This window comes from Hevea brasiliensis, chromosome 4, assembly GCF_030052815.1.
Source record: "Hevea brasiliensis isolate MT/VB/25A 57/8 chromosome 4, ASM3005281v1, whole genome shotgun sequence".
NCBI classification, from domain to species: domain Eukaryota; kingdom Viridiplantae; phylum Streptophyta; class Magnoliopsida; order Malpighiales; family Euphorbiaceae; genus Hevea; species Hevea brasiliensis.
This window is the reverse complement of record NC_079496.1, coordinates 23,469,777-23,496,367: the sequence shown is the minus strand read 5'-3', so window position 1 is coordinate 23,496,367 and position 26,591 is coordinate 23,469,777. Positions and strand designations below refer to the sequence as shown.

The following is a 26,591-nucleotide window of genomic DNA, read 5'->3' as shown; positions in this document are numbered from 1 at the left end:
TCATAAGAGACGGGAGAAGAAGTTGTCGAAGTAGGGAGGACCGAGATGAATTGTGCTTTTGACATCTGGCAAGAGGGATTTTGGTAACATTAAATGAAAGTTGAGAGATTTTTTTGATAGTAAATTTAAATTAAGTGTCAAAAATATGATAACGCCAAAGTTGAAAAATGGCGGCAAAAATTAAAAAACAATTATTATTTAATCTATAATTTGATCTGTTATCTTCTACAATATATTAATTAATTATTTTTATATCAATTTTTCTTTTTTTTTTCGTAAAGCTTTCGTACTGAGTTTTTATCATTATTAATATTTTTATCTTTCATTGTTCCTTTTAACGGTTAAATTGATAGAGTAAATAAAATTAAATTTGAGAAATTGAATCATGTATTGAAAAATATACATAATTGAGGAACAATGATTAAGCTTCAAAGAACAAATTTGAGCTTTTCCACCTCAAATTTCGTCAATTTCAAGCTTGAAGCAAAACCAAGCCACCAAAATTTTGTCAAATGACTCTTTTCATCAGAGAGCACCAGGGAAATCCATTTATCTGCACAACTCTTGATCCTAATTTCCTACTGATTTCCAGTCTGTTTTGGGGTTGATTATCTTGAGGGTATGAATAAATAGTGGAGGAGAAATTAAAATGAAGTTTTGATTTCTAGTGGGGGAGGAGAGAGCGATGGTGTCAATGGCGGTGAAGTGAAAAATGGTCTTACGGGTGCTGCTTATCAATGTCTCTGCATGGCTAAGCCAAACGGCGGTGGAGATTTTTTTTTTTTTTTTTTTTTTGTTATTGTGCTTCGGATTTTGGCTCTAATGAGGAGATGCAAGTGGCAATGGAAGAAGAAAGGTAATTGGCTACTGAGATTTTTCCTTTTCTCTGGTCTCAATTCTGAATCTGTGAATGAGAAAGGTGGAAGAGAGAGAAGGGCGACAAATATAAAAAATAGGATTTTGTTGATTTTTTAATTTTAATTAATTGTATAAAAAATACAAAATAATATTTTATATTATTTTTTCTCAACAAATTAGGCGGAAAAAAAAAATCAATCCCACTCTCTAGGAGTAATTGCTTGTGTCACATGACTTTTTTCTTTCAGAAGTTATAGTTAAATGAGATTAAATGGAAAGTTTTTAACTTATTGAAACAAAAAGATTAGGGATAGTATTTTTATGGGTATTTAGCTAATTGAATTTGAATTTAAAAAATAATATTTTTGATAAATTTAAATTTTAAATATTAAATATTTATTATTTTAATTATTTATATAAATATTTAATTAAATATAAAATATACCTCTATTTGTGATATAGCCAGCCCACTAAGTGCATCAAACAACTTAATCAGTAGCAGAACAATCAATTTTGGCGTTGAATTTTATCCAGGATATTAATTTGGGACAAACATTTGTTTTTTTTTCCAATTAAGTTCCCATACTATAAAATTAACTCAATTTGTTATTGTAAAATCAGATATATTTTAAACAGTGCTATTAAATGATTAAAAAGTATGACATGTGGGCCCATAAATTGAATAAAATAAATCCAAAATATTAAAAAGATATATAAAAAAAAGTGCAGAAATGCCACGTGGTGTTTGTGTAATATGATCTCCAATCACTGCACATGGCACCACCATGTGCGAAGGAGGTTGCTGCCCTGAACCTTCCAAACATGAAATCTTTTCTCACTTCATCTCTTTGTCCTATAACTCCTTTAAAGCTTGCGTTGCTCTTTACAGAACTGATTCGTGAAAAAGATTGCGTCCAGCAAACTTTTTTGGAATCTTGGTAGAGAATGACTTAAATTGGTTCAGCAAGAAACAACTTTTTCTATGTCTTCATAATGTGTTTAATAGGTCATAATGCAATATAATATAATCAAATTTTCTATCGAATACATATCATTACGGTATACTATTGATGGTGGGATTTTTTTTTTTTGGTCCAAAGATAAATTTTATTAATAAAGTGTGTTTAATGCATATTAAGGCCTTAAAAACCAAACCCAAACCAAAGGCCATAGAAACAAACACAAAAAAAAGATTGAGGCCCAAATAAAACTAACCCTAAAACAAATAAGGCATAAGGCCTCCAACAACAAAACCTTAGCTAGCTTCAAGAGCAATAACAGTGCCACCCAAAACTCCAAAACACCAACTAGGAGAAAACACAAAGAACTCGTGAAAATCAAACTTCCAACTAGCAACCAAAGTCTCAAGCATATGAAAACTCAGAGCATTTCCCTATGAATGGCAGAGAGAGTTGAGAGGTAGAGCTCAAATGGCATTGAAACCTTCGAGATTTCTCAGACCAACAATAAGACCCCTAACATACCACTCCTCATAGTGACATTCATGCTTCCTCTCGTGATCTATTCAACAGATAGAGATCATCGACTTTATATGTTTTGATTTGAAAATTATGCCGAAAAGATGACTTGTGCTAGAGATACAATTTATATTCCTAATGGTCCAACAAGCTCATCATTATTGACACAACCTGAGTACCCAAAACCAAAAAAGGCCTTGGTGTAGGTCTTTTTTTTTTCCTTCTTCGCTCCACCACTCAAGTGCAAAAAGCTATTTCATTGAATGTTAAGCGCAATACCTATATCATTGAAAGTCTGACGGCTAGGATTGCGATATGGATTAATGGCTAGTAGGAAAATTGAACCATATGCAGCAAACAAGCATGGGAATAAAACAATATTGGGTTTTGGCAATATATAGAGTGCATGATTATTTAATTAGTCACTGAACTTTATTATGTTCCTAAGAGGTTATTTTATTATAATTTAGTCACTAAATTTTTATTTTATTTCAATTAAGTCTAATTAAACAAGTTATGATCAATCAATGAATGAAAATCTATCTATTTCAAACAATATGGAATCCAAAAAATTAACTTTTTGCTCTCTTTTAATAAGTTAAAAATTATAAGAGAATCATTATAAATTGATATAAGCCTCAAATGGATTGAGACAAGCTTACGAAAACAATAAAAAAAAAATATCATGTTAATTATTGCACAATGACTAACCAAATTTTGTTTAGTTAGACTAACAGAATTAAAATTAAATTTTAGTAATTGAATATTAATAAATTAATTTTGTGACCATAATTAAATCAGTGACTACTTTGGTAATCCTTGATGCAATTTACCAAATTGCTTTGAAATATGGCATTCAAAAAGAAAAGGTTTTTTTTTTTTTTACCATATGTTTTTAATAGCTCAATTTATTGACTTTTAGATTTTGCTATTGATAAATTAAAGCTTAGCCATTAACTAATAGCATGGAAATTTTAAAGGAATATCATGTGATTTAACTCATTTTTCACCTACTTTCCTCCTTACACTGTCAATTACATGCTTACGTGGATTAAAAATATTTTTTTATAAGAAATTTAAAATTACTTTTAACATTTAACAAATTTTAAAGATAATTAAAAAAAAACCACCTAAGACCACATAGAACTAGAAAACTTTAGAAATCTTTCTCTCACATAGAGAAAGGAAGTCACCAAGTGCATCTTTCTCTTTTTGGCTTTGCTCTTCTCTTTCTCCCTCCTCTGCGATATGGTCTTACCTAATGTAGTTTTGAGCTAAGAGATTAGTCCAAGGAATCATTTATTCAAGAGAGGTAAAAGATGGACCATGACGAGCCAAGATGTTAAGCTCCTCGTGAATGCCCAATTTTGTGTATTAACAATTATGGCTTCTGTGGAAGTGCAGCCATAATGAACATGTGTTCCAACTGCCATAAAGATATGTTGTTGAAGCAGGAGCAAGCTAAGCTCACTGCATCATCCACCGAAAATATTATTAGTGTATCATTAAGCAACAATGTGGAACAACCTCCTGTTATTGACATTATTGATGTTCAACTCATCATAGGGTCTATTTGGATGATGGTGAATGAGGGATTAATAAAGATAAGAAAATTTAAGTAACTTATGTATCCTTGTTTGAAAAGATATGAGTTAATGGAAGGTAAGTATAAGTAAGGGTAAGCCTTACCCTCCCTTACCCTCAAATCTTATTTTTATTTATTTATTTTTTTAGGCTCCCTAAATTGGATTGCAAGGATGGGGAGGTGAGAGTTATAAACTATTTATTTATTATACTCCTCCAATTTACAATTTCCTCACCTCTTCTCAACCATAAAGAATATATATCAATTCTCTTTACCTTTCCATTAATTCACCCATTTCCAAACATTAAATTTTTTTTATCCTGTAACCCTCTTTTTCTTCCCCCTACTTGCCCATTCCTACCCTTCCTTCACTCTATCCAAATAGAGCTTAGGGTCAAATACCATCTCAATGTAGTCTTCTATGCTTCAGGATTGGGGAAGAGTTTTAAGCTAAAGCCAAATGAAGGTCCAAGCCGATGCAGCACATGCAAGGAATGGTTTGGCTCAAATGTCAATGTGGCAACATTTTTTGTGCATCTCATTGCTATTCGGACAAACATGATTGCCCATTTGATTATCACAATGCTGCACCTGAGGCTACAGTAAAAGCCATCCCCATTGTCAAGGCTGAAAAGCTTTATAAGATCTAAATCAAATGGTGTAAAGTTTCATGTACTAAAACACGATGATCATTTTGTAATTGAGGCTTATGAGTTGGTTAAGTATCTTAGCAAGTTTCCTTCTATATTGTTGTTGTTATGTTTGTGGCTTTGAATTTTGGATATATTTTTTTATGGACCCGAACTGTGACCCGACCCAAAAGTTTCGCGCTACGATCTAATTAGGATAAAAAGTGAGATCAGTGGTAGTAGCGAAGGGCACAGGTTGCCCCTGCGGTATGGACCAGTATAAATATTGTAATATTCTACCCTTTATGGTAGAGTTGTGAGATATTCAGAAAACACATTGAGGTTAGAGTTTGAGAGTTTTGATTGATTGTATCTTGCTCTTTTTATCACAGTGAAAATTTTTTTCTCGTCTTGCCCATGGACGTAGACCTTACGGTTGAACCACATTAAATCCTATGTTATTCTTCTTCTCTTTTCAATACTATATGATTGTGCGATTTATGTGTGTGCCTTAGATTTGCGTGCTTATTATAACAAACTGGTATCAGAGCTTTGTGCTCAAAATCTAGGGTTTACAGATGGCATCGTTTTCAATGAAATATGAGATGGAGAAGTTTGATGGTGGATCGAGTTTTAGTCTGTGAAAGATTAAAATTAAATCTTCCTTGATCCTACAAGGTCTATGGAAGGCAATCGAGGATAACTTTCCAGAAGGTATAAAAGAGGCGGAGAAGGCAGATCTAAAGGAGAGAGCCTTGAGTGTGATTTTCATGAGTTTAACTGATAATGTTCTACGCGAGATTGCTAGTGAAAGCTTAGCATCTGCGGCATGGAAGAAATTAGAGGAGTTGTACTCTGCCAAATCACTGACCAACTGCCTGTATCTGAAGAAAAGGCTTTACAATCTAAGAATGAGCGAAGGTACGTCCATTAAAGAACATCTGGATGAATTCAATTCAATCATTATGAACCTGAAGAATATTGATATTGAGATCGATAGTGAGGATCAGGCCCTTATTGTGTTATGTTCTTTGTCACATTCCTATGAAACTTTTGTTGATACTTTGTTGTATGGAAAAGACAGTATTTCACTAGACAATGTTAGTAATTCTCTAAAATTGAAGGAGTTGAAAAAGAAATTTCCAGATAATAGAGAAAGATTTGAGGGGGAAGGTTTGGTGAGCAAAGGAAGAACACATTCAAGGGAGGGTTCTTCTAGCAGAAAGAAATCTAAGGCCAGATCTAAGTCAAGAATGAAAAACGCTAACTGTTTTGAGTGCGGGGAGTAAGGTCACTACAGGAGAGACTGTCCCAAGTTGAAAAATAAAAAGGGAAAGCAACCAGAAAGTTCTGCGAATGTGGTTGATAGTTTTATTGATTCTGATGGTGATGACAGTGCTAGAGAAATTTTATCTGTGAGTTTAGATCATGGATAAAATTCTTGGATTCTTAAAACTGGTGCTACTTAAAACATGTGTCCACACAGAAACTGGTTTGTCACTTACAAACAGATGAGTGGCAAGGTGTTTCTGGGCAATGATCATGCATTATCTGTTGAAGGAATTGGTAACATTAGATTAAGGATGTTTGATGGCGTTGTCAGAACTATAGAGTGTTGGCATGTTCCAGGACTAAAGAGGAACCTGATTTCTCTTAGGACAATTAACTCTCATGGATTCAGATACCATGCAGAGAATGGAGTTGTTAAAGTATGCAAAGGCTCTATGGTACTCATGAAGAGCAGTTTGATTTCAGGATTGTATTTTCTTCAGGGCAGTATAGTTTCAGGAGAAGCTGCAATAGCATCCGGAAGCAATAATCAGAATCAAACTCAATTGTGGCATATGCGTCTTAGTCATATGAGTGAAAGAGGATTATCTGTGTTAAGCAAGCGGGATTTGTTGGACGGGCAGAAAACAGAATCTATGGACTTTTGTGAACACTGTGTGTTTAGCAAACAGACCAGGGTGAAGGTCGATAAAAAGGCAGTGCGCAAGACTAGAGGAATGATGGATTATATCCACTAAGATCTATGGGGTCCTAATAGAATTCCTTCCAAGAGCGGTGCTAGGTACTTCATGACCTTGATTGATGATTACTCTCAGATGGTGTGGGTGTGTTTTCTGAAAACAAAAGATGAGGCATTTTCAACCTTTGTAAAGTGGAAAACGATGATTGAGAAGTAGACAGAAAAGAAGGTCAAGCGTCTTAGAACTAATAATGGTTGGAATTTTGCAATCGTGAATTCAATACATTCTGCAACAATGAAGGTATAGTGAGACATCGCATTTGTACAAGGACTCCACAACAGAATGATATTGCAGAACGCACGAACAGAACGCTTTGTGATAAAGCACGAAGCATGCTCTCACATTCAGGATTGGAAAAGGATTTCTGGGCTGAAGCAATGAATACAGTCTGTTTCTTAGTTAATAGATCTCCATCTACAGCTATTGAGTGTAAAACTCCTTTTGAGATCTGGTCTGGTTCACCTGCTGATTACTCTCAACTGAGAGTATTTGGTTGCCCTACTTATGCTCATGTGAGAGATGTTAAGCTTGAGCCGAGGGCAAGAAAATGCATATTTCTAAGGTATGCATCTGGAGTGAAATGCTACAGGTTATGGTGCAATGATCCAAAGTCTCCAGGATTAATTATCAGCAGGGATCTAACATTAAATGAGTCTGCTTCATTGGATAGTTAGAGAGAGAAGTCAATAGCAGAATCAGATTACGGTGTCAGAGAATAGGAGGAGCTTGATATTGATACTTCAACAGTTCAGTCCAGTGATTAAGAGGATGAGGTGCAAGATCCTGATCAACAAGAGGATGCACCTGAGCAACAGCAATAGGAAGCATATGGCATTGCAACTAGCAGAGAGAGAAGATAGATTAGACCACTGCAGAGATATGCATATGCAGATCTAATTGCATTTTCCTTGTCAGTTGTTGAGACAGTTGATGTGCATGAATCCAATAATTATAGAGAAGTTATTTCTTGTTTAGATGCAGATCAGTGGGTTGGTGCTATGAGTGAAGAAATTGAATCTCTTCACAAGAATCAGACTTGGGAGTTTGTAACATTACCTAAGGGACAAAAAGTGATAGGTTGCAAATGGGTATTCAAGAAAAAGGAAGGCACTTCAGGAGTTGAAGCACCTTGATATAAGGCACGATTGGTAGCAAAAGTCTTTACTCAGAGGGAGGGAGTTGACTTTAATGAAGTGTTTTCTCCAGTTGTGAAGCACAGTTCTATCAGAGTCTTACTTGCTATGGTTGCTCTTCATGATCTAGAGCTTGAGCAACTAGATGTGAAGACAGCATTTTTGCATGGTGAGTTAGAGGAGCAAATTTATATGAGTCAGCTTGAGGGATTTTTCATTCCAGATATGGAAAACTATGTTTGCTTGCTTAAGAAATCTTTATGTGGTTTGAAACAATCTCCTAGCCAGTGGTACAAAAGATTTGATACATTCATGGTTCGTAATAGCTTTAATCGTAGTTCATGTGACAGTTGTGTGTATCATAAGAAGCTTTCAAATGATTCCTTTGTTTATTTATTGTTGTATGTGGATGACATGCTTATTGCTGCTAAAAGCATGTCACAAATTAACATTCTAAAAAAGCAGTTGAGTGATGAGTTTGAGATGAAGGATTTGGGTGCTGCAAAGAAGATATTGGGAATGGAAATTACCAGGGATAGAAGTGTTGGGAAGCTTTTCTTGTCTCAACAGGCCTATGTTGAGAAAGTGCTTAAGCGTTTCAACATGAATAATGCTAAGCCTGTGACTATTCCGTTTGCTGCCTATTTCAAGTTATCTACAGACATGTCACCAAAAACAGATGAGAAGATTGAGCACATGTCTAGTGTTCCCTATTCAAGTGCTATTGGTAGCATCATATATGCTATGGTATGCATCCGACCTGACATTTTACATGCAGTTAGTGTTGTGAGTAGATACATGGCATGTCCTGGGAAAGAGCATTGGCATGCAGTGAAATGGATTTTGAGGTATTTGAAGGGTACTATAGATGTTGGTCTAACATTTGATAGGGCCAAGATGAGTGATACAGTTGTTGGCTATGTGGATTCAGATTTTATAGGGGACTTAGACAAGAGGAGATTTTTTACTGGTTATTTGTTTACTCTTTCTAGAAGTGCTATCAGTTGGAAGGCAACATTGCAAGCTACAGTTGCTTTATCTACCACAAAGGCTGAATATACGGCCTTAGTAGAAGTAGTAAAGGAAGTTTTATGGTTACAAGGTTTGGTGGGTGATCTTGGGCTGATACAGAATAAGGCAACAGTATTTTGTGACAGCCAGAGTGCAATACATCTCACAAAAAATCAGATGTACTATGAGCGAACTAAGCACATTGATGTCAGATATCACTTCATTCAAGACATTGTATCTCAGGGGACTATAGTTGTGCAGAAAGTCTCTACACATGATAATCGAGCAGATATGATGACCAAGGGAGTCCCAGTCAGCAAGTTTAAGCATTGCCTAGACTTGGTTGGTGTTTGTAATTCTCATTAATACCCTTGCGAGGGCATATAGCAAGACAGAGTGTTTTATGGTTATTTTGTTTATGATAGAAGAAATTCAAGCTAAGGGGAAGAATTGTTATATTTGTGGCTTTGAATTTCGGATATATTTTTTCATGAACCCGAATTGTGACCCAACCCAAGAGTTTCGCATTGCGACCCGATTGGGATAAAAAGTGAGATCAGTGGTGGTAGTGGAGGGCACGGGCTGCCCCGCTGTATGGCCTAGTATAAATATTATAATATTCCCTTTATGATAGAGTTGTGAGATATTCGGGAAAAACACTGGGGTTAGGGTTTGAGAGTTTTGATTGATTGTACCTTGCTCTTTTCATCATAGTGGAACTTTTTTTCTCTTGTCTTGCCCGTAGACGTATACCTTACGGTTGAATCACGTTAAATTCTATGTTATTCTTCTTCTCTTTTCAATATTGTGTAATTGTGCGATTTGTGTGTGTGCCTTAAATTTGCGTGCTTGTTATAACAGTTGTATATGCGAGAAGCAAGAGGAACCATACAAGATGAATCTGTCAAATGGGTTACAGGGGACTATAACCTTAGTAAACAAACGAGTTTGGTAAGAAAAGTTGTGGGATCTATTTGAATTCAGGGCTTAATGCTAGCTTGGAATAAAGGATTTATAAAAATCCTAGTGGAGTTTGAGTCTTCTATAGCAAAAGAGTATCTAAGGAGAGCCTACAATCATGGACTTTATTATGTTTTTTTTTTTCTTTTCTTTCTCTTATTTTTAATTCATTCATATTTCATTTTATATTTGTTAGATATAAATTTTTAAGCCATGTAAGCATGGCCAGATCGTGCTAGCCCAAAAGTCGTGGTTGGCTAAAGAAGAGTAACATCAAGGTATTACTTTTTACTAAATCTAAAATGTTATTTTGCAATTTAAACAAAATTTAAATGACAAGCCAAATGGAATAAAAACAAATAAATGTTAACATTTTTTTGAAAATTATATCTTTATAAATAAATTTAGGAAATATTTAACAGAATAGATCCAACTAAACCTAGGTCAATAGACCTATCCTGAAACATTCAACCTCTGATCTATAGTATTAAGTGAAAAAACATGGCTAATTAAATAAGAATTAAGTACATTACATAATAAACTTGGAGTATTTCTCTAAATATAGGGACTAATATGCAATAAGGCTATCATAGCAAGAATGAGCAACCAAATTGACTTGTTTTATAACCCTTAGACCCATGGCTCAACAACTTCTTGCAATCCTCAACAAGAAGACCGAATTCAGTGCTATGGACTTCACCCAAAATACAGGTACCAAACATCACTTGGGCATTGGTTTAATCCAAGATAGAAGGCTACCAATATTTCATAATGAAGAAGATGAACTAGAAATTTTTCCTTGAGCATCACTCCACTCTTTTAAAGCACTTGCAGCAATTTGGATGAGATCATCCAAACTACTAACCTTACCTTACTAAATGACAAAGTTCATATAACTCCAAATACTCTAAGTGGTCGTGGAGGAGTTAGCAACCTCATCTGGATTAGCTAAACATACAAGATTAAAAAAAGAGCTATTTAAAATAGCCCATATCAGCAACAATTAGAAGACCAAAATATCCTAACAAGCTCTTGGAAATCTAGATTTGGCAAAATATCCCAATGGAAGACTCAATGGAATTCTAGAAATTCTATGGATATCTGATTGAGAAAACAATTCATGAAGTTCATTAAAGTCCCAATGTGTCCCAATTGTAGATAAAAGGTCCCTAACCTTAAGATCATCCAAACCCTCAACCATTTGCAAATTAACAAAAAAATTGTCATTTTCACATAACTAGGGGTCTCGCCACACATTTATAGCCAAACCATCTTCCACACGCCATCTAACACCCTTCTTTAGCAGGTCCTTTGATTGCAATAGATGACTCCAACAAAAACTGGGATTATATCCCTCTAAAGATTCAAAACAAATACCCTCTAGCAAAATATTTGTCCCTGAGAATTTGCAACTAAGAAGAGTACTTGGTTGGAATGTATCATCCAACCCTACTTACCATGAATTGCTAAATTGAAGCAATGAAAATTGCCAAACCCCACACCAACATCTTGCTTGCACACACACACACATACGATCCTAATTAAGCCAATGAATACTTCTGCCATTATTTGGTTTAAAACCCTACCAAAAATAATTGGTTTAATACATAAATTCACTCTTGAACTTAAAAAATTAAAAAAAAAAAAAGCCTCATTGTACCCCAATCTTTCAAATCATCCAATCTCACCCCCCATTTTTAAAAAAGTATTATCAAGTGAACCTTATGGCTGAATGACCAAATCCAACCCTACTAGCCATGAATTGCTAAATTGAAGCAATGAAAATTGTGAAACCCCATACTAACATCTTGCTTGCACACACACATATGATCCTAATTAAGCCAGTGAATACTTCTGCCATCATTCGGTTTAAAACCCCACAAAAAAAAAGTTTAATACATAAATTCACTCCTGAAGTTTCAAAAAAAAAAAAAAAAGCCGCATTGTACCCCAATCTTTCAAATCATCCCATCTCGTCCCTCTTCTTTAAAAAAGTATTATCAAGTGAACCTTATGGCTGAATGACCAAAGAAAGTGCTATATAAGTGCTTTAGCGTGCTATAAATGGTGCTAAAATGGATAAGTTGCCAAATACATATCTTACACATGTAATATGTATTTTTCTTTTTTATGTTCTCATGCAATAAACACACACACATCCTCTCCCTCTTCTAATTCTTTTTCTTCTCATAAACTACACCGTTTTTTATAAAGCTAAACTCCCCATCCCCCCACCTTTTCCTTCTCTTTCTTCTTCTTCTTTTAATTTTCCCGAGAAAAATAAAAGATTGCAATGTGTTTGGTGGTGGGGCTAGAAGATTCATTCAGTCAATGGGGCTAAAAGATTAGTTAGTAGAGTTAAGGTTATGGAAGGATGCTAGTTAAGAATGACAGTGTGTTTGGTGGGTGAGGCTAAAAGATTCAAGTTTATTGGACCATTCGCATCATTATGCTTAAAACAATTTCCTCATAATATCCTTCATATTCCCTTTGAAATCTCTTTAAATCTCAAATTCCTCATAATCTTTTCAAATTCTCATCTTATGAGGGTTCTTGCATAATATATTTTCTCCCAATTTTCTCCTCAAGCATGTCCTAAGCATTATTCTCATTGCCATTATCGATACAGGAAATTGCTTCAAAGATGAGAGCATTCACTTCCTTGAATCTTGCTTCAAAGAGAGAAACCTTAGCAAGTAGCCTCCAAGCATTCTCCTTGATTAGCTAATAATTTTGCTCATGTTCTCAATTTTTATCAAATGGTTTAACAGTGTTATGCTAAGAAACAAGCTCTTAGGGAAGTCCAAGCATTCTCCTCATATGCCTTCTCATAATCCTCCTTCCTCTTTGGCCACTGATTTCCAGACAGTTGCGTTCACATGGGTATCAAGAAGTTCAGGACTCAATACCCCAAGAACTTGTTTCTTAGCATAACACTGTTAAATCATTTGATGAAAATTGAGAACATGATTTCCCAGACAATTGGATTCACTTGGGCATCAAGAAGTTTACAACTCACTTTCCTAAAAGCTTTTTTCTTAACAATACAATGTTAAACCATTTGATGAAAATTGAGAACATGAGCAAAATTATTAGCATATAAAGGAGCAAAACCTCTGATCAAATTGAATAAAAATCGATTTTATCCAAATAATTTAAAATAATAATAATAATAATTAATTTTTTTAGATTTTTTATTTTGTAATTTTCCATTCCAACATTGCATTCACTCCCTATTTGTTAGGATCGCAGAGTTCATTTAATTCTACTTTTTGTAAATTGAGGTGTGATATGAAACACTTTAAAAGATTAGAATGCCACGAAACTTTTTAGTAACATCCATGACTGAATTTATATATTCAGCCAAAAAAAAAAAAATCGCTCCCTTGAAACTCCTTACAAGTTGAAATTGAAATTAGGAACACTGCCATACTAATTGGAATAGACTGAGCAACTGACTTAAGCAAAAGTTCCTTATTACGTACCCTAATAAGCAACTTGCCCTCGCAATTACATGCCCTCTTCCAAATCCTCTCCTTCAAAAATGCAAAAACCTGCCTTTTATTTCTCCAATCAAAGAGGATAGCTCCAGATTATCTACCACTAAAAGCAAAGAATGGTAACGTAGCATAAATTTAGTTTCCAGTTCCTTGGCTTTGCCTTCAAGTATTTCAAAATGCACGTCCCTTGCGCCAATTTTTCACTGGAACACGCATAAACATCCTTGTAACCAAAATGACTAGAATCATATTAATCAATAATTTGGTAAACAATAAAGTTATGGTAAAACTAAAGAACCTTGACACTTTGAAGATTTTTCACTTCTAATCTTCAATACAAGAGCATTCATTGAAGAATGTTTCATATGGTACAATTACAACAATGGGATAAATAATCATCAGCCAAATGGAATGTATGTTACATTTTGTGTTGGCCAATACAACAATCAAGCATCGTCTTCTGAAGATGCTGAAGATATTTGTTCCACAATATTTGGGAATTTCTTTGGCAATGTGAACAAAGGTTCACTATTTGCAGATCCCTGGAATGCCATGCCTAATGCATAACCAAGTGCCCTAGCAACCGGAACAGCAACAGCATTTCCAACTTGGATATATCTACAACCATACAACAAAAAGAGTTAAGAGGTAAAATGATGATAAAAGGACATTTGGGTTTCTAAGTGAACTAAAAAAAAAAAGCATAAAAGCAGGACGAGTATTATTCAAGAAGTTTTCATTAGAAATACTTAGATTTTTATTTAGTAATAGGTTAGAATCTTCCTCATTTGATATTTACTTATAGGACTACTACATAACTAAGCAACCAATCATGTTAAGTAGTTTGATTTAGTTTGTAATGCCCATGTGCCCAGTTTGTCTCCCTCTATTCTCTCTTCCTTTCATTATTCCTTCTATAGTTTCTACTACATCAAGCATTGGTCATAGCCTCCAATTTCTTTGCTTCTCAAGCTTTAGACAACTTAACCCCAAAAGTTCACTTCCTACATAAGTGTCAACCCTACAAGTGTCATCAAATCACTTGAGATATGCTCAACATAAAGCACTAGTCGGTTGACTAGTCTATCAAAAAATTAGTAGGTTGATTAGCGTATCCAAAAATAATCTACACAAACACCTGTAGATTAGAATAACAAATGCACAAAGAATTAAGACAAGGAACTTTATGCGGCAAAAAATGTGCCACCATGAAAAGGTTATAAAAGCCTTCCTATAGCATGTAATTATGGTATTCCTGTTTGTGCTAGGATATCACAAATCAAGTTAATTATGATAAATCATTAAATTTGTCATTCAATTTTTTTTTATCATATAATCTCAATTTATCACAAGTAGAACGCATAACTTTAGGTCATATTTGGTTTTTAAGATTTGAATTTGAAATTTAAATTTCAAATGTTTAATTTAAAATTTAATTCAACTCAACTCAACTAAGTTATATGGATTCTCATTCTCTCTCTTCTCCAAATCAGTTTAGGTCTACCTTTTTTTTTTCTTTCTATCCTCTATCCTAATGTGCTCTACTTGTCTAACTAAAAAAAATTAATTTAAAATTTAAATTTGATTAATTTAAAAATCTTTTATTTGACTAAAAAAAATTTCCATTAAAGTGCCTAAAAATTATGACATCACGTAAAACTGATACATCAAATTGTAGTGAGATGAATTTAAATTAACAAGAGAAAAGTAGTTTTTTTAAAATCTTTAATTTCTAAGCTAGCCATGAATACATAAGATTTAGACCAAATTCAAATTCATTTTCATTTAAAATATCCAAACAATTTATTTAATTCAAATCTAAATCCATGAGATCAAATCCCTTGGTCCAAAATATAGCATTATTGAAATTTCATTTTTAATCCATCAAAATCCTACTAAAAACTTCCTTTTGGTAACATTCATTTAAATACTTATGTTTGATAGGTTGTATATTTAAAATATGCATTTCTCATTTGTAGATTAACAATTTGTTTGAGAGAGTTATCAAAGGTACTTAGAGCTTTTATAAGATTTTGAAACCATGATTTTATGTTTGAGACAAACCATAATTTTATAAAATATGACTTTTACAGGTTTTTAAAGATTTTCAAAATTTTTATTTTTCAAACAAATAAATTGATGCATTGAAAAGAAAAATGTTATTTAGCTTGTCTTATTCTTTATTGAACTCCAAAAATATTTTTTCGTAATTCCAAAAATAACTTTTAAAGCAACACCCAAAAACGCTATAGCTCTCAAACATTTTCTTCTACCTCATAAGCATCCATCACTCTTCATTTCTCAACACTCTTATCTCTCCAACAACAAAGAAGACTTTTTTTTAATTTCCTAATTTATTAGAATGTCTTATTAAAATTTTATATCATACCAAGAGGGACAAAAGTTGGATATTCTTCATTGCTAGGTTTAGTAAAGCACTTCATTGCTACAAAAGTTAGAATGTCCTACACTACACTCCCAACACACTAATCCTTTTTAACGATCCTGCTTAGGGGTGTGCAGTTTTCGGTTTAAACCGAAAAACCAAACCAAATAGATTAATTCGATTCAATCGGTTCAGTTTTAAAATTTAATCGATTCAGTTTGATTTATAATTTTGATAATTTCGATTAATAGGTTCAGTTCGGTTATTTTCATAAAAAAATCAAAAAAATCAAATCAAACCGAAATTATTAATATATATAGGAAATTAAAAAAAAATTGAATCAAATTGAATAGAACCGAATCAAACCGAACCGAAATCAAAGAAAACCAAACTGAACCTAAAGATTTTTGAGTTTTAATTTCTAATTTTTTTTGTTTTTATGTTTTTATTATTTAGATTTAATGTTAAAAATATGAAATTTTATAAATTTTGGTTTGTCGGTTTAAAACCAAACCGAACCAAAATTTATCGATTCGATTCGGTTCGGTTCAATTTTCTCTTATCAATCAGTTCTGTTTGGTTTTTAAAATTTTCGATTTTCGATTTTCAGTTTATCGATTCGGTTCTGTTCGAAACCGAACCGACCGTTTGCACACCCCTAATCCTGCTTTAATCCAATAAGCCTTATGGTATGAAAACTACATATAAAAAATACTCACCTTTTTCCCTTTCAAACTAATCCCACTACTCTCACTTTCTCTTACGTTTGAAGTGCAATGCTTGTAGTTTGTTTTAATTCTATCATTTAAAACCACTACATCCTATGGTGTTGCATCGCTCTGTTTTCTTATTAACACTGTCGAATACGAAAACTTAGAGCTTGTTATCATACACAGTATTGGAAAGCACCAAAAATAACAATAATTTATCTTCAGACTTATATACCTTTCTTTTATGGGTCCACAAAGTTTATAGTAATCAGGAAAACCTTGGAGTCTTGCATTTTCACGAATTGTCAGTACTCGATCTTGTTCAGGATGCAAAATTGCCTGTAAGAGAATAAAATCTGAATTACACATTTAATGTTCTCTAAAACCAGCCACGTCCTTCCACAACATGAAAAGAACTTTAACCTGATTGTGAGGTTCAGCCCTTGTAACAACAGTTGGCACAGTCTCATCCCACCAAAGACGGGCAAATGGCCTGGGTTAAAAAAAAAAAAAAAAAAAAAAAAAAAAAACGTGTTATGAATCAAATAAATTACAGAACCAAAATCATCATCAATGAAATGGAAAAGAACATACTTTGATGATGACCCATTCACAAAAGTCATGGCATAATCGGGGACCTAAGATTGCCAACAACACAAAATGAATCAACAAACAAAGTCACAAAAATTATTAATAAGTAACAAAACAGAAAAATAAACAAGTTATAAAGGACAAAACAAAAAAATAAAGAGAGACAGAAGAAGAAGAAGAGTGCTACCAAAGGCTTTCCTGAATCCAGATAAACCCTCTCAACATCTGGATCCCATTCAACTTTGTTATCAGGACGCACACGAACACCTGCAAGATCTCTAAAGTTTGCTCCCTAATTTAAAGAGGGCAAATTAGTGAATTTAAAAATCAACATAAAGACAGCAAAAGATTAACTTGCACTATGATATTGTTAATAATAACCTTTTTCTTTGGTATCCGGCAGACACGTTGATAATCATCACTATTCAGCTCAAGTGGACGATGATCATATAGCAAGCATTGTGATGACTTTGACTTCAATGAAGCATCTAACAATTCTGCAAGCTCAAAATTTAAAATTTTAGTCTTGCCATCAAGTTTTGATGCTGATATGGCTCCAACAAGCAGAAGGTTGCAGTAGCAATAGATAGTAAAATCAAGAAAGAATTTGGGTGATGTAACTATTTTAGAAGCTCCAGAAAAAGGAATGCCTCTGCATGCATCAAACACATGGAAGTCCTATAGCAAACAATTCCTCTTAATTTGAATAGTATATCTACTTATGAACAGGGTTAAAATCTAGAAGAGATTCCCGCAAAGGATGACAGGCTAAAGGACGCTTACCATCTTTTCTTTGTCTAATCTGCCGCTGAAATTTTGTTTTAGGATCCGAGGCATAAGGCATTTCATCACGATGTTCATTGTTCTCAACCTAATTAATATATATATATATATATATATATATATATATATAAAAGCGAAACATAGTAAACACAATACAAAATAACAAATATGAAATTGCCATATAGCAACGAAATAAACTCAATATGAAATTGATATATAACATCGAAATAAACTAACTGGTGGGAGGTCAGATATTGCATCCTCCAGAAAAAGTTTCTTTTCCAACCGAGCAACGCAGCCTTCATCATAGGCAACAACATTACTCTGCAAAATCACATATACCATAAATAAAATAAACAAAAAATGAGTATGAAGATTGTGGAGAAATTAACCCTATAAATTCAATGATTGCTCAGAAAAAATTTATGTTAAAACTTAAACAGTGAAAATAGAGGTTTCTTGGGCATTGCTTATGAATCAAGACCAACAATAGATTAGAAAAATTGCAGCCTAAACAATTGTACTCATACATCAAACTCAACAGGAACAACTCCACGGACTAGGACATCATGTGTTGGAAGCGGGTATTGCGGCAACTTCTGCAAATCATAAATAGTCAGTTAGAAAAAAAACTAAATTAAAACCACTACCCAACTTGATTAATTGATTTATAGATATACCTCAGTAGGACGGGCACCCCAAAGAAAAACACGCATCCGAAACTGAGGAAGGCCATATGCCCCAGCAGCCAACATGCCAATTCTTGTTTGATAGTTCATCTCAATAAGTCGACCCATGGCATATCGCCCTAGAAATCCATCAGCAAATTTAAGAATATCCACAACATTCTCCATTAAAACGAACTTTGGCTTCAAATACTTGACAACATCCATGAAAACTATGAGTTGCTTGTTTTTCTCATCTTCCAAAGGATTATTTCTATTTCTAAAACGGTTGAATCCACTAATGCCTTGACATGGCGGCCCGCCACAAATCACATCTACATCACCCTAAATGATCAAATAAAAAAATTAGAAAAAGAAATTAATAGTCTATGTTAAATATAGTTCATGCATATTGGCAAAAGTTGAAGTAATCTCACAGGCAATGGTAGAATCCTCGACTTATACCCATTTGTGACGAAGTCCTTTATAGCCTTCTGACAATTACTATTCAAAGAACCTTATTGTGAGATGCATTTTTCAAAGACGTTTCAAAGACGGATTGATTAGACACGAAAACATAAAATTAGCTAAGAATGTTCTCTGATTGCATACCCCAAGCCATCAATGGGTTCCCACGTGTTATATTCAGGCCCGTAATTCTTCCAGCTAACCTGCAGAATGCAAATTTAATAAATAAATGAAAGGAAGCAAAATTAGAATTTGATGGGAACAGATAACGAAGCAAAAACAACACAATCAATACATGCATACTTGATATCATAAGCAACAATTTAAAACGTATCTTAATTAGGGTACGAGAATCCATTCTTTTCCTTGCTCTATTTCTATGCAAATTGAGCATATCAACCTCCGTAAATAAATGCGACTTTTCAACCACAGTAACAAAAATCCAGCCCTCAAACGCTAATATGTTGAATAGTCAAACAATAGCCAAAATCAATTTAAATATCCTGCATTATTATCAATAACATGCCACCCTGAAGCCTTGTTTTGATCTAGTTTGAACCATTGAATCCCAAACCCTTGCTTCAGAAATACATGTACAAAGCCCTAACCACATCAAACTCCTCTAGCATATTCTCCAATAGCCACAAACTTTTAAAGATGATTTCCCTGTTAATTTATGAAAACTGCTACCTGTCTTAAACTTTTAAACACTAAAAAGCTATTCATTTGTGTTCCAACCTCAACCAATTCAAATCTCAAATAGAACATGTAGAAGATCACACAAAGCTGATCCACTTTTCCCTTTTTTCAATTATTTATGCTCCACGCACTAAAAGAAACATTTCACTTCAAATAAAAAAATACAAAGGGATGATATTACTTCCATTTTCCACATAATTATAAGAAGGTTTATTTACACTCCGGAATTTTTATTTCCTTCATATTTATTTCTAGATTATATGAATTGACACCAATCAAATGGTGAATTTACCTTGGGTAGGATCAATTTATTTCGGGTAAGATTCAATTCATATATAATATAAAATAGAAGTGGAGTATGAATAAGAAATTTCAGGGTGCAAATAAAAAATTCCATATATATTGTCAAAAGTTCATGTAGGTAACAATTGGGGATTAATAATCAAATTCATTACATACATGCAATGAATTCATTACAAATTTCATTTACTTCCCGGTAATATGAGTTTATGTACCTTAAAGCGCAATCCACATCCCAAAACAGATCAAATATGTATGTTAAATAAGCTATACATGAACAAGCTAACAAAACATAGTCCCTTCCCCTTTGGAAATGTCACACCAAAACAAAAATTTAATCACCATTTTCATTTTTTATGCTTCCGTAAGTTTATGTACCTTAAAGTATAATCCACGCTCCCCTTTATCCTTTGGGTCACCATAGCAAATTTGGAGTATCTTTGCTACTTCAAAAGCCTCTTCATCGTCATTCCCATCTTCATCATCATCATCCTGATCATCTCCATCTTCTTCCAAATCAAAAGGATAAGACTGTTGCTTTTCTGGATCACTGCTAGTTATAAGCAAAAACCTAATGCAGAGTTTCTCCCATTCTTTCAGCAATAACAAAAAATCCTCTGCAGATTCATTTCTCACCTGATTTTATATATATCAATCTAAGAATATGATATTCATATTATACCATAACAATAGAAGAAAACAAAACTGAAGATAAAAAGACTACCTCTGTCTCAGGGTGGTTTAATCTTAGACTCTCACAGGCATATTTGTTCAAGTCAACAGCCCATTTCTACAGTTACAAATTAAAGAATCAATTATTTAAGGAACAATAATAAAATTAAACCACCATAGTGCATAATTCTAGATAAATTCATTTACTATGTTCAAAATTCCAATTATGCAAATATCAAAAGTACTTACAGTAACAAGGTTTAAACCAGACAAATTGGCACCAAGGCACAGGCCTGTTGACATAGCACCACAACCAGAATACAAATCCAACAATGTAACCTCTGATTTATGATAAGTATCATTGCTAGACTTCACTTCATTCATATCATCATCACTAGATAATGTGGATGAACTTTCATTGCTAATAGTTGTGTTCTCTGAAATTTAAAATTATTACAAAAGCATAAGAAAACCTACAACTTGCAAACCAGCGCAGTTAAATTGAAAATAATCAATCCACACACTAAAAGGAGAAAAATAATTACCTGGTGGTAATTTAACAAAGGTGGAATATGGAAGCAAGTAGAGCATATCACAGAAATAATCACAAGAAGAGATTTTTGCCTTTTTTCCCTCTAAATCCACCTAATACACAAACGTACAAAATTACGTACTTTGCAAAATCAAAAAACAAGTAAGTGAAGGACAGCATCCACACAATTAAAAGCACCTTCACAATATTCAGCTTTTCAACAAGACAATCCAATGGATTGTCATCCCGAATCTCTGAAAAGAAAACACGTTTTTTATCCATATCGTAGGCATGCTTGATGCTCTAATAAAAAAAACAAAACAATAACAGCATTAGCATTATTATAAAACGGGAAAAAAAGAACCTCCAAAAATGTCATATAATCACATCTTACAGTATCCTTAGCTCTGTAGAACCATTGAGCTGTGAAGTAAAATTTCCCATCAATAGCCTCAAACATCTCCACAATCTTGCATATATAGCTGTCCTCTCCATCCTCAGCCTAAACCAAAAAGCCAATAAAACTAAACTGACTAGACAACTCAAACAAAAAATCTTTCTACATATAAATTAAAAAAGATTACATATAAAAAAAATATATTTAGAAAAACTCAACTTAAAGAGTTAGAATAATATTAAAATTATGGGTTTAAATCACAGTTGCAGTCACAAGCAACAAAAATAGACCCATAACAACCGTAACGTAGTGTTAACAGCTTGGCACTAGCAAATTTTTCACAAATTTGCAAAGTTCATGAAATGAGTAGAAATTAGTGAATACAAGTAAAACTAAGATACACAAAAATATAACAAGCTTATAAGCATAAATACATCTAATTAGATGTTACTTTGTAATTGCTAATACATTTTAACAAAAAATAATTCTGAAAAATAGTTCAAATTAGGAAAAAAAAAACCTATAGATCAGGCAAACTAATGCTTTATGCTATTAATTTAACAACAAATCTAATATCAAACAAAATTTTCTTCAACAAATATGCAAAAAACAATTAATACTCACCTTTTGCAAGAAGTTGTGGAAAATATAAATATATATGATGATCTTAGCTTAAAAAAGAATAATAGGAGAGATGAGTATAAAGGAGAAGTGTAAGTAAAATTTTGCAAGAAAATAAACAGTAGTTAGAAGACTAAAACACACAGAGAATTAAAAAAAAAAAAAAAAAAAAAAAAACAAACTAAAGAAAACACTGCCTACATGTGTTTTTCATTAGTTGAATTATTGAGGTAACAGCTATTACTATTATTACTTAACAACAAATAACGACCGTTATCATTACTGTTGCAACAGCAATAATGGTCATTACCAATGCAACTCAAAATCTACCTTTAAATAATTCTATGAAGGGTAACAACTTATTAAAAAATATATAAATAATAGTCGTTACATAAAATAACAGCCATTACTTAAAACAATAATTAAAATCTCATAAATTAGATTGAATTAAGTCAAAAATATTTCAATGACAAAAGCAAGAGAATAATACCTCATCATCTAATAAAGGCCTCCTATGCAACCAAGTTGTAATAATAATACACAACACAAAACAACAACAACAACAATTGAAGAAAAAAAATAATAATAATAAATATAAAAAAAAAAAAAAAAAAAAAATATCATATATGCTAATAAGTGATTAATAAATCCATAAAATGATTGAAATGACACCCACTAAAAATGATAAGTGGGAAGTCTAAATTGGTTTAGCCATGTTCATCATAAACCTCTAAAGCACTAGCAAAAAGCGAGATGCGATTTAAATAATAGAGGAAACTAAGAAAAGTGGAATAATAATGATGCAAGATAAAAATGACTTAGAATGCAATTGAAAAAGATACATAACAAAATGAAGAGAAGCAATCCTTGTAGGTGAAACACTTTTGGATTTAATTTAGTTTAGCATTAATAAAGTTGTTTTTCTCAAGTAAAACTCAACAATTTCAATGGAAAAGTAAATTATTTGCTTCATCATGTAAGTTGCAATCATAGTTATTAAAGGCTCAAGGAGGCATCAAAGGTTCTAAAAGCCTAGACGCAACACACACACCTGAGTGAGGCGAGGCACTGAGCAAAAAATAATAATATTATTATTAAAAATCAAATAAATGTTAATAATATATCAAACTTCAAATAACATAAAACTAAAAATAATAATTAACAAGAATTTAAGAAATAATAATTTTGCAATCCAAATAAACTACTATACCACTTCTAACTATTGTATTACTGTGTATTTGCACACCTTCGACTAATTCCAAAACCATCTAGTTACTTCAGGCCCTATTTGGGGGTACAATGGAAAGCCAAAAAAGCAAGTTACAAGAGAGAAGCAAAACTTCATTGTATTTGATTAAATATTACAACTGAGTTTTGCCTATCCAAAACACAAGTTTTAAGAAAGCACCAAAAGTGCTGCTTCTTCAAAGCCAGCTTTTTGTGAAAAAAAGGACAGCATAAGCAAGTTCCTAATTTTATCAATTCAAACATACCCTTACTAAGTTAAAACACTGACAATCATGCCACTGTGAAAAAACCCTTCTTTCCTTCATCCATTCATTCTCTCTACCTCTTTAGCCTGCCATTGCTCTCTATGCTCTTCCTAAATGTAAATCCATTTGAGTGACCATAGGTTTGTGAACAAATGCCATCAAAAGATTGCTTATTATTATTCTGGATTTTTCCCCTTTCTTTTTTTTTTTTCTTTTGATTAGGTAAGAGAAAACTAAAATATGCAAACATATAAGGAAATCATTAACTAAAAACTAAAATATAAGCAAACTAAAAAGAAATAAGGCTCTCTAGCTTGCATATCTTAATTGGCTAGAAAGGAAATCATGTGCTAGGTAGCAAATATAAAAGGAAACCATTGAAAAATTGTAGTGCTAAAAACCTTCAAACCTAGACCAGAAAGTTTTCTTTTTTTTGGTGATAGAGTATTGCTTATTATTACTCTAGATAAAGAAAATGTCGACTAAAAAGGAAATTATGGAATGGTGAGCAAACATATAAGGAAATCATTGACTAAAAACTAAAATATAAGAATAAGCAATCATTGACTAGACAGAAGGTAAGTCAGCTTCTTCTTCTACTACTTTTTTCTTTTTTTAAGTATGGGCTTTCTGGTTCTTTGCCATGACCCATAGGTAAAAAAAAATTGGGATATGAACCAACTTTATAAGCCCTCACCATCCACACCTAGTAGCGCCCAGTTGAGGTCACCCACCTCTCCTTGCCTAAGGAGATGACCCCTGCACCCCTTGCGCCTCAAGACGACTTTGATAACAATGGATGCAATTAATTATAAACAAAGCAACCCAAGCAATCAAAAAGGAATCCAACAATTTATAAACTAATGTGAAATCAAAAAGGAAACAATAGCATTCTAAACCAAGAAGACAGCATCCAAAAGGGGGAAAAATAAGTAAAAATAACTTACTTTGACATGAGCATCATCATAAAGATTGTAGATGAAGCGTCCATCAACCTCTGCTTGTATGTAATGGCACCGAGCTGGAATGATCTCTTCAGAATCATCCTTACTATGCCAAATAATATATTGAACAATGTGAAGGATATAGGAACAATGTACTTCAAATGCACATAGATAATCAAAAAAATAAAAAAGATAATGAGAGAGTGAGAGCAATTGAAAAGAATAAAACATGCTCAAATACTTACGTGTTTGAACTCTTTGAGCCTGTTGCTTGTTTATTTGTCTACAAAAGTGAAAGTCGAATTCAAAATCAATTAAGAGAATAAAATAAAATACTTTGTTTGATTACCAGCAAATACAATAATAGAAACAAACATGATCCTTATTTTTAATTAAATGAGCACACAGAAATGAAATATATGCAACCCAAAAGAGGGGACAATGAAAATAAAGAGAATAAAAAAAAGGAATATAATATATTTATTTTTGTTTGTATAGATTATTAAGATATGAGAAAAATAAAATTTCTCTTGAAAAAAAGAAAGAAAATAACTATTATATATGTCTATTACATTATAAAAAGATATTTAGGTATTTTTATATGAATAACATTCATTTCTCTTTATTTCACACCAATTTAGGGAGAAATATTTTGGGTTAATAACAAGGAGATTATAAATGGATTTTCTACTTCCTCCTCTTTCTCGTCCTTTCTATTTTTATTTGATGTCCAAATAAGATAATTTAATGAAATCAAACTTCTTTTCTTTCATATTCTCTCCATTTCCCTCAATCCAATCAAAGGGTAAGCAATAACATAAAGAGAGGCCTGAAAAACAGTTAAATAACAATAGTTGCTTGGATAACAGCCGTCATGTGAATTTTTTTCAGACACCAAGAAAAAAATACTTCTACTTCACAAAATCATAACTTTCATAATCCTTTTACCTTGTGATATTCATTGACATACGTCAAATTTATAATTTTCATAAGCTAAATTTGACTACACCTGTTAAAATATGACAACCAACCACCGCTCAAAGTAAATCTCAGATTTTTAATCAGCTAAAAATTACTTCAAAATATGACAGCCAATTGAGACACACACAAAACCATAACCAAAATGAAATATCTCATAATATCAGCTAAAATTCCCAGTTTCAGCCAAAATTAAAAGAAATGGTGTGTTAGACTTCTAATACCTTCTTCACATAGCGATGAGGCCACCGAGTTCTAGCCTCTTCATCAGGCACAGGAGCGCTGACAAATCTAGCTTCAGGCACATCTTCATCGCTAACATCACCATTAACATTCTCATTTTTAGTCGATTCCTCTTCAGAAGCAGCATTTTTAGCAGATCTACCACGGCCATTCTCGTTCCTTTGAGAATGAGGTTTCACATGAGAACTCATCTTAGCTCCTTGTTCATCCACCTGATTCACTTCCTCCTCTTCACCATTCAACGGAAACACCTCCTCGTCTGCGGCCACTCTTTTTGGCTTCTTGGAAGATGCGGTTCCAGAGGAGGTAGTCGTTTTTCGCTTCCCAGCCATGATGCGGTTGTATCCGGCGGCCGCAGAGGAAGGAGAAAAGGCAAGGAAGGGCAGTGTACAGAGGATATGCAGAGAGAATGAGGTTTTCTTTTGACTTGCCTACAATTAGGGTTTTTGGTTTTTCTTTTTTATTAAGAGGAATAAATGGATGGGCGGGAAACGAAAATGTGCTTTGGAGGGAATGTGGAGCGCATTTGGAAAAAGGCGTGAGATTGAGGCGGCCTTTTAGATTTTTGAACGTTGGGACTTTTTAATTTTTTTTGAATAAATGAACGTTGGAACTTGGCTGTGCGCCGTTTAAATTTTGGCGTCATGGTACATTTTTTTTCTAGCAATTTCGTTTGGGAAAAAGAACAAAAGAAAAATAAGAAGCATAGTTGCTCTCTCGATGGGTTTTCTAAGATAATCAAGATTGATGTATTAAATAGAGTGATCCTCGTTGGATCAAGTTATTCATATTAAATAAAGATTAATGAGATAATTTTGTAATTTTATACATAAAAGTTACTATTTTTATCTATTTTTTATTTATCAAATTTAATTTTTTATCTAAAATTATTTATTACATTTAAAAAATTAGCAAGTACTAACTT

General features: G+C 33.0%; 1 protein-coding gene and 1 pseudogene across 1 annotated transcript; one reads left to right on the top strand and one right to left on the bottom strand.

Annotated features, from left to right (window-relative positions):
• The first annotated feature begins 3,655 nt into the window (after nt 1-3,655).
• Nucleotides 3,656-4,571, top strand: LOC110634772 (zinc finger A20 and AN1 domain-containing stress-associated protein 8-like; annotated as a pseudogene).
• An 8,897-nt stretch (nt 4,572-13,468) lies between these two features.
• Nucleotides 13,469-26,132, bottom strand: LOC110634764 (DNA (cytosine-5)-methyltransferase CMT3). Its single transcript, XM_058145621.1, has 21 exons — nt 25,648-26,132; nt 24,691-24,728; nt 24,449-24,551; nt 21,385-21,492; nt 21,189-21,293; nt 21,004-21,103; nt 20,708-20,895; nt 20,511-20,576; nt 20,165-20,422; nt 18,932-18,990; nt 18,757-18,823; nt 18,335-18,664; nt 18,185-18,253; nt 17,892-17,978; nt 17,655-17,742; nt 17,253-17,368; nt 17,059-17,163; nt 16,875-16,918; nt 16,704-16,773; nt 16,516-16,619; nt 13,469-13,802 (listed from the first exon to the last, which is right to left on the bottom strand). The coding sequence occupies exons 1-21, from the start codon at nt 25,996-25,998 to the stop codon at nt 13,631-13,633; spliced, it is 2,628 nt and encodes an 875-aa protein (XP_058001604.1). The 5' UTR covers nt 25,999-26,132; the 3' UTR covers nt 13,469-13,630.
• Nucleotides 26,133-26,591: the final 459 nt, after the last annotated feature.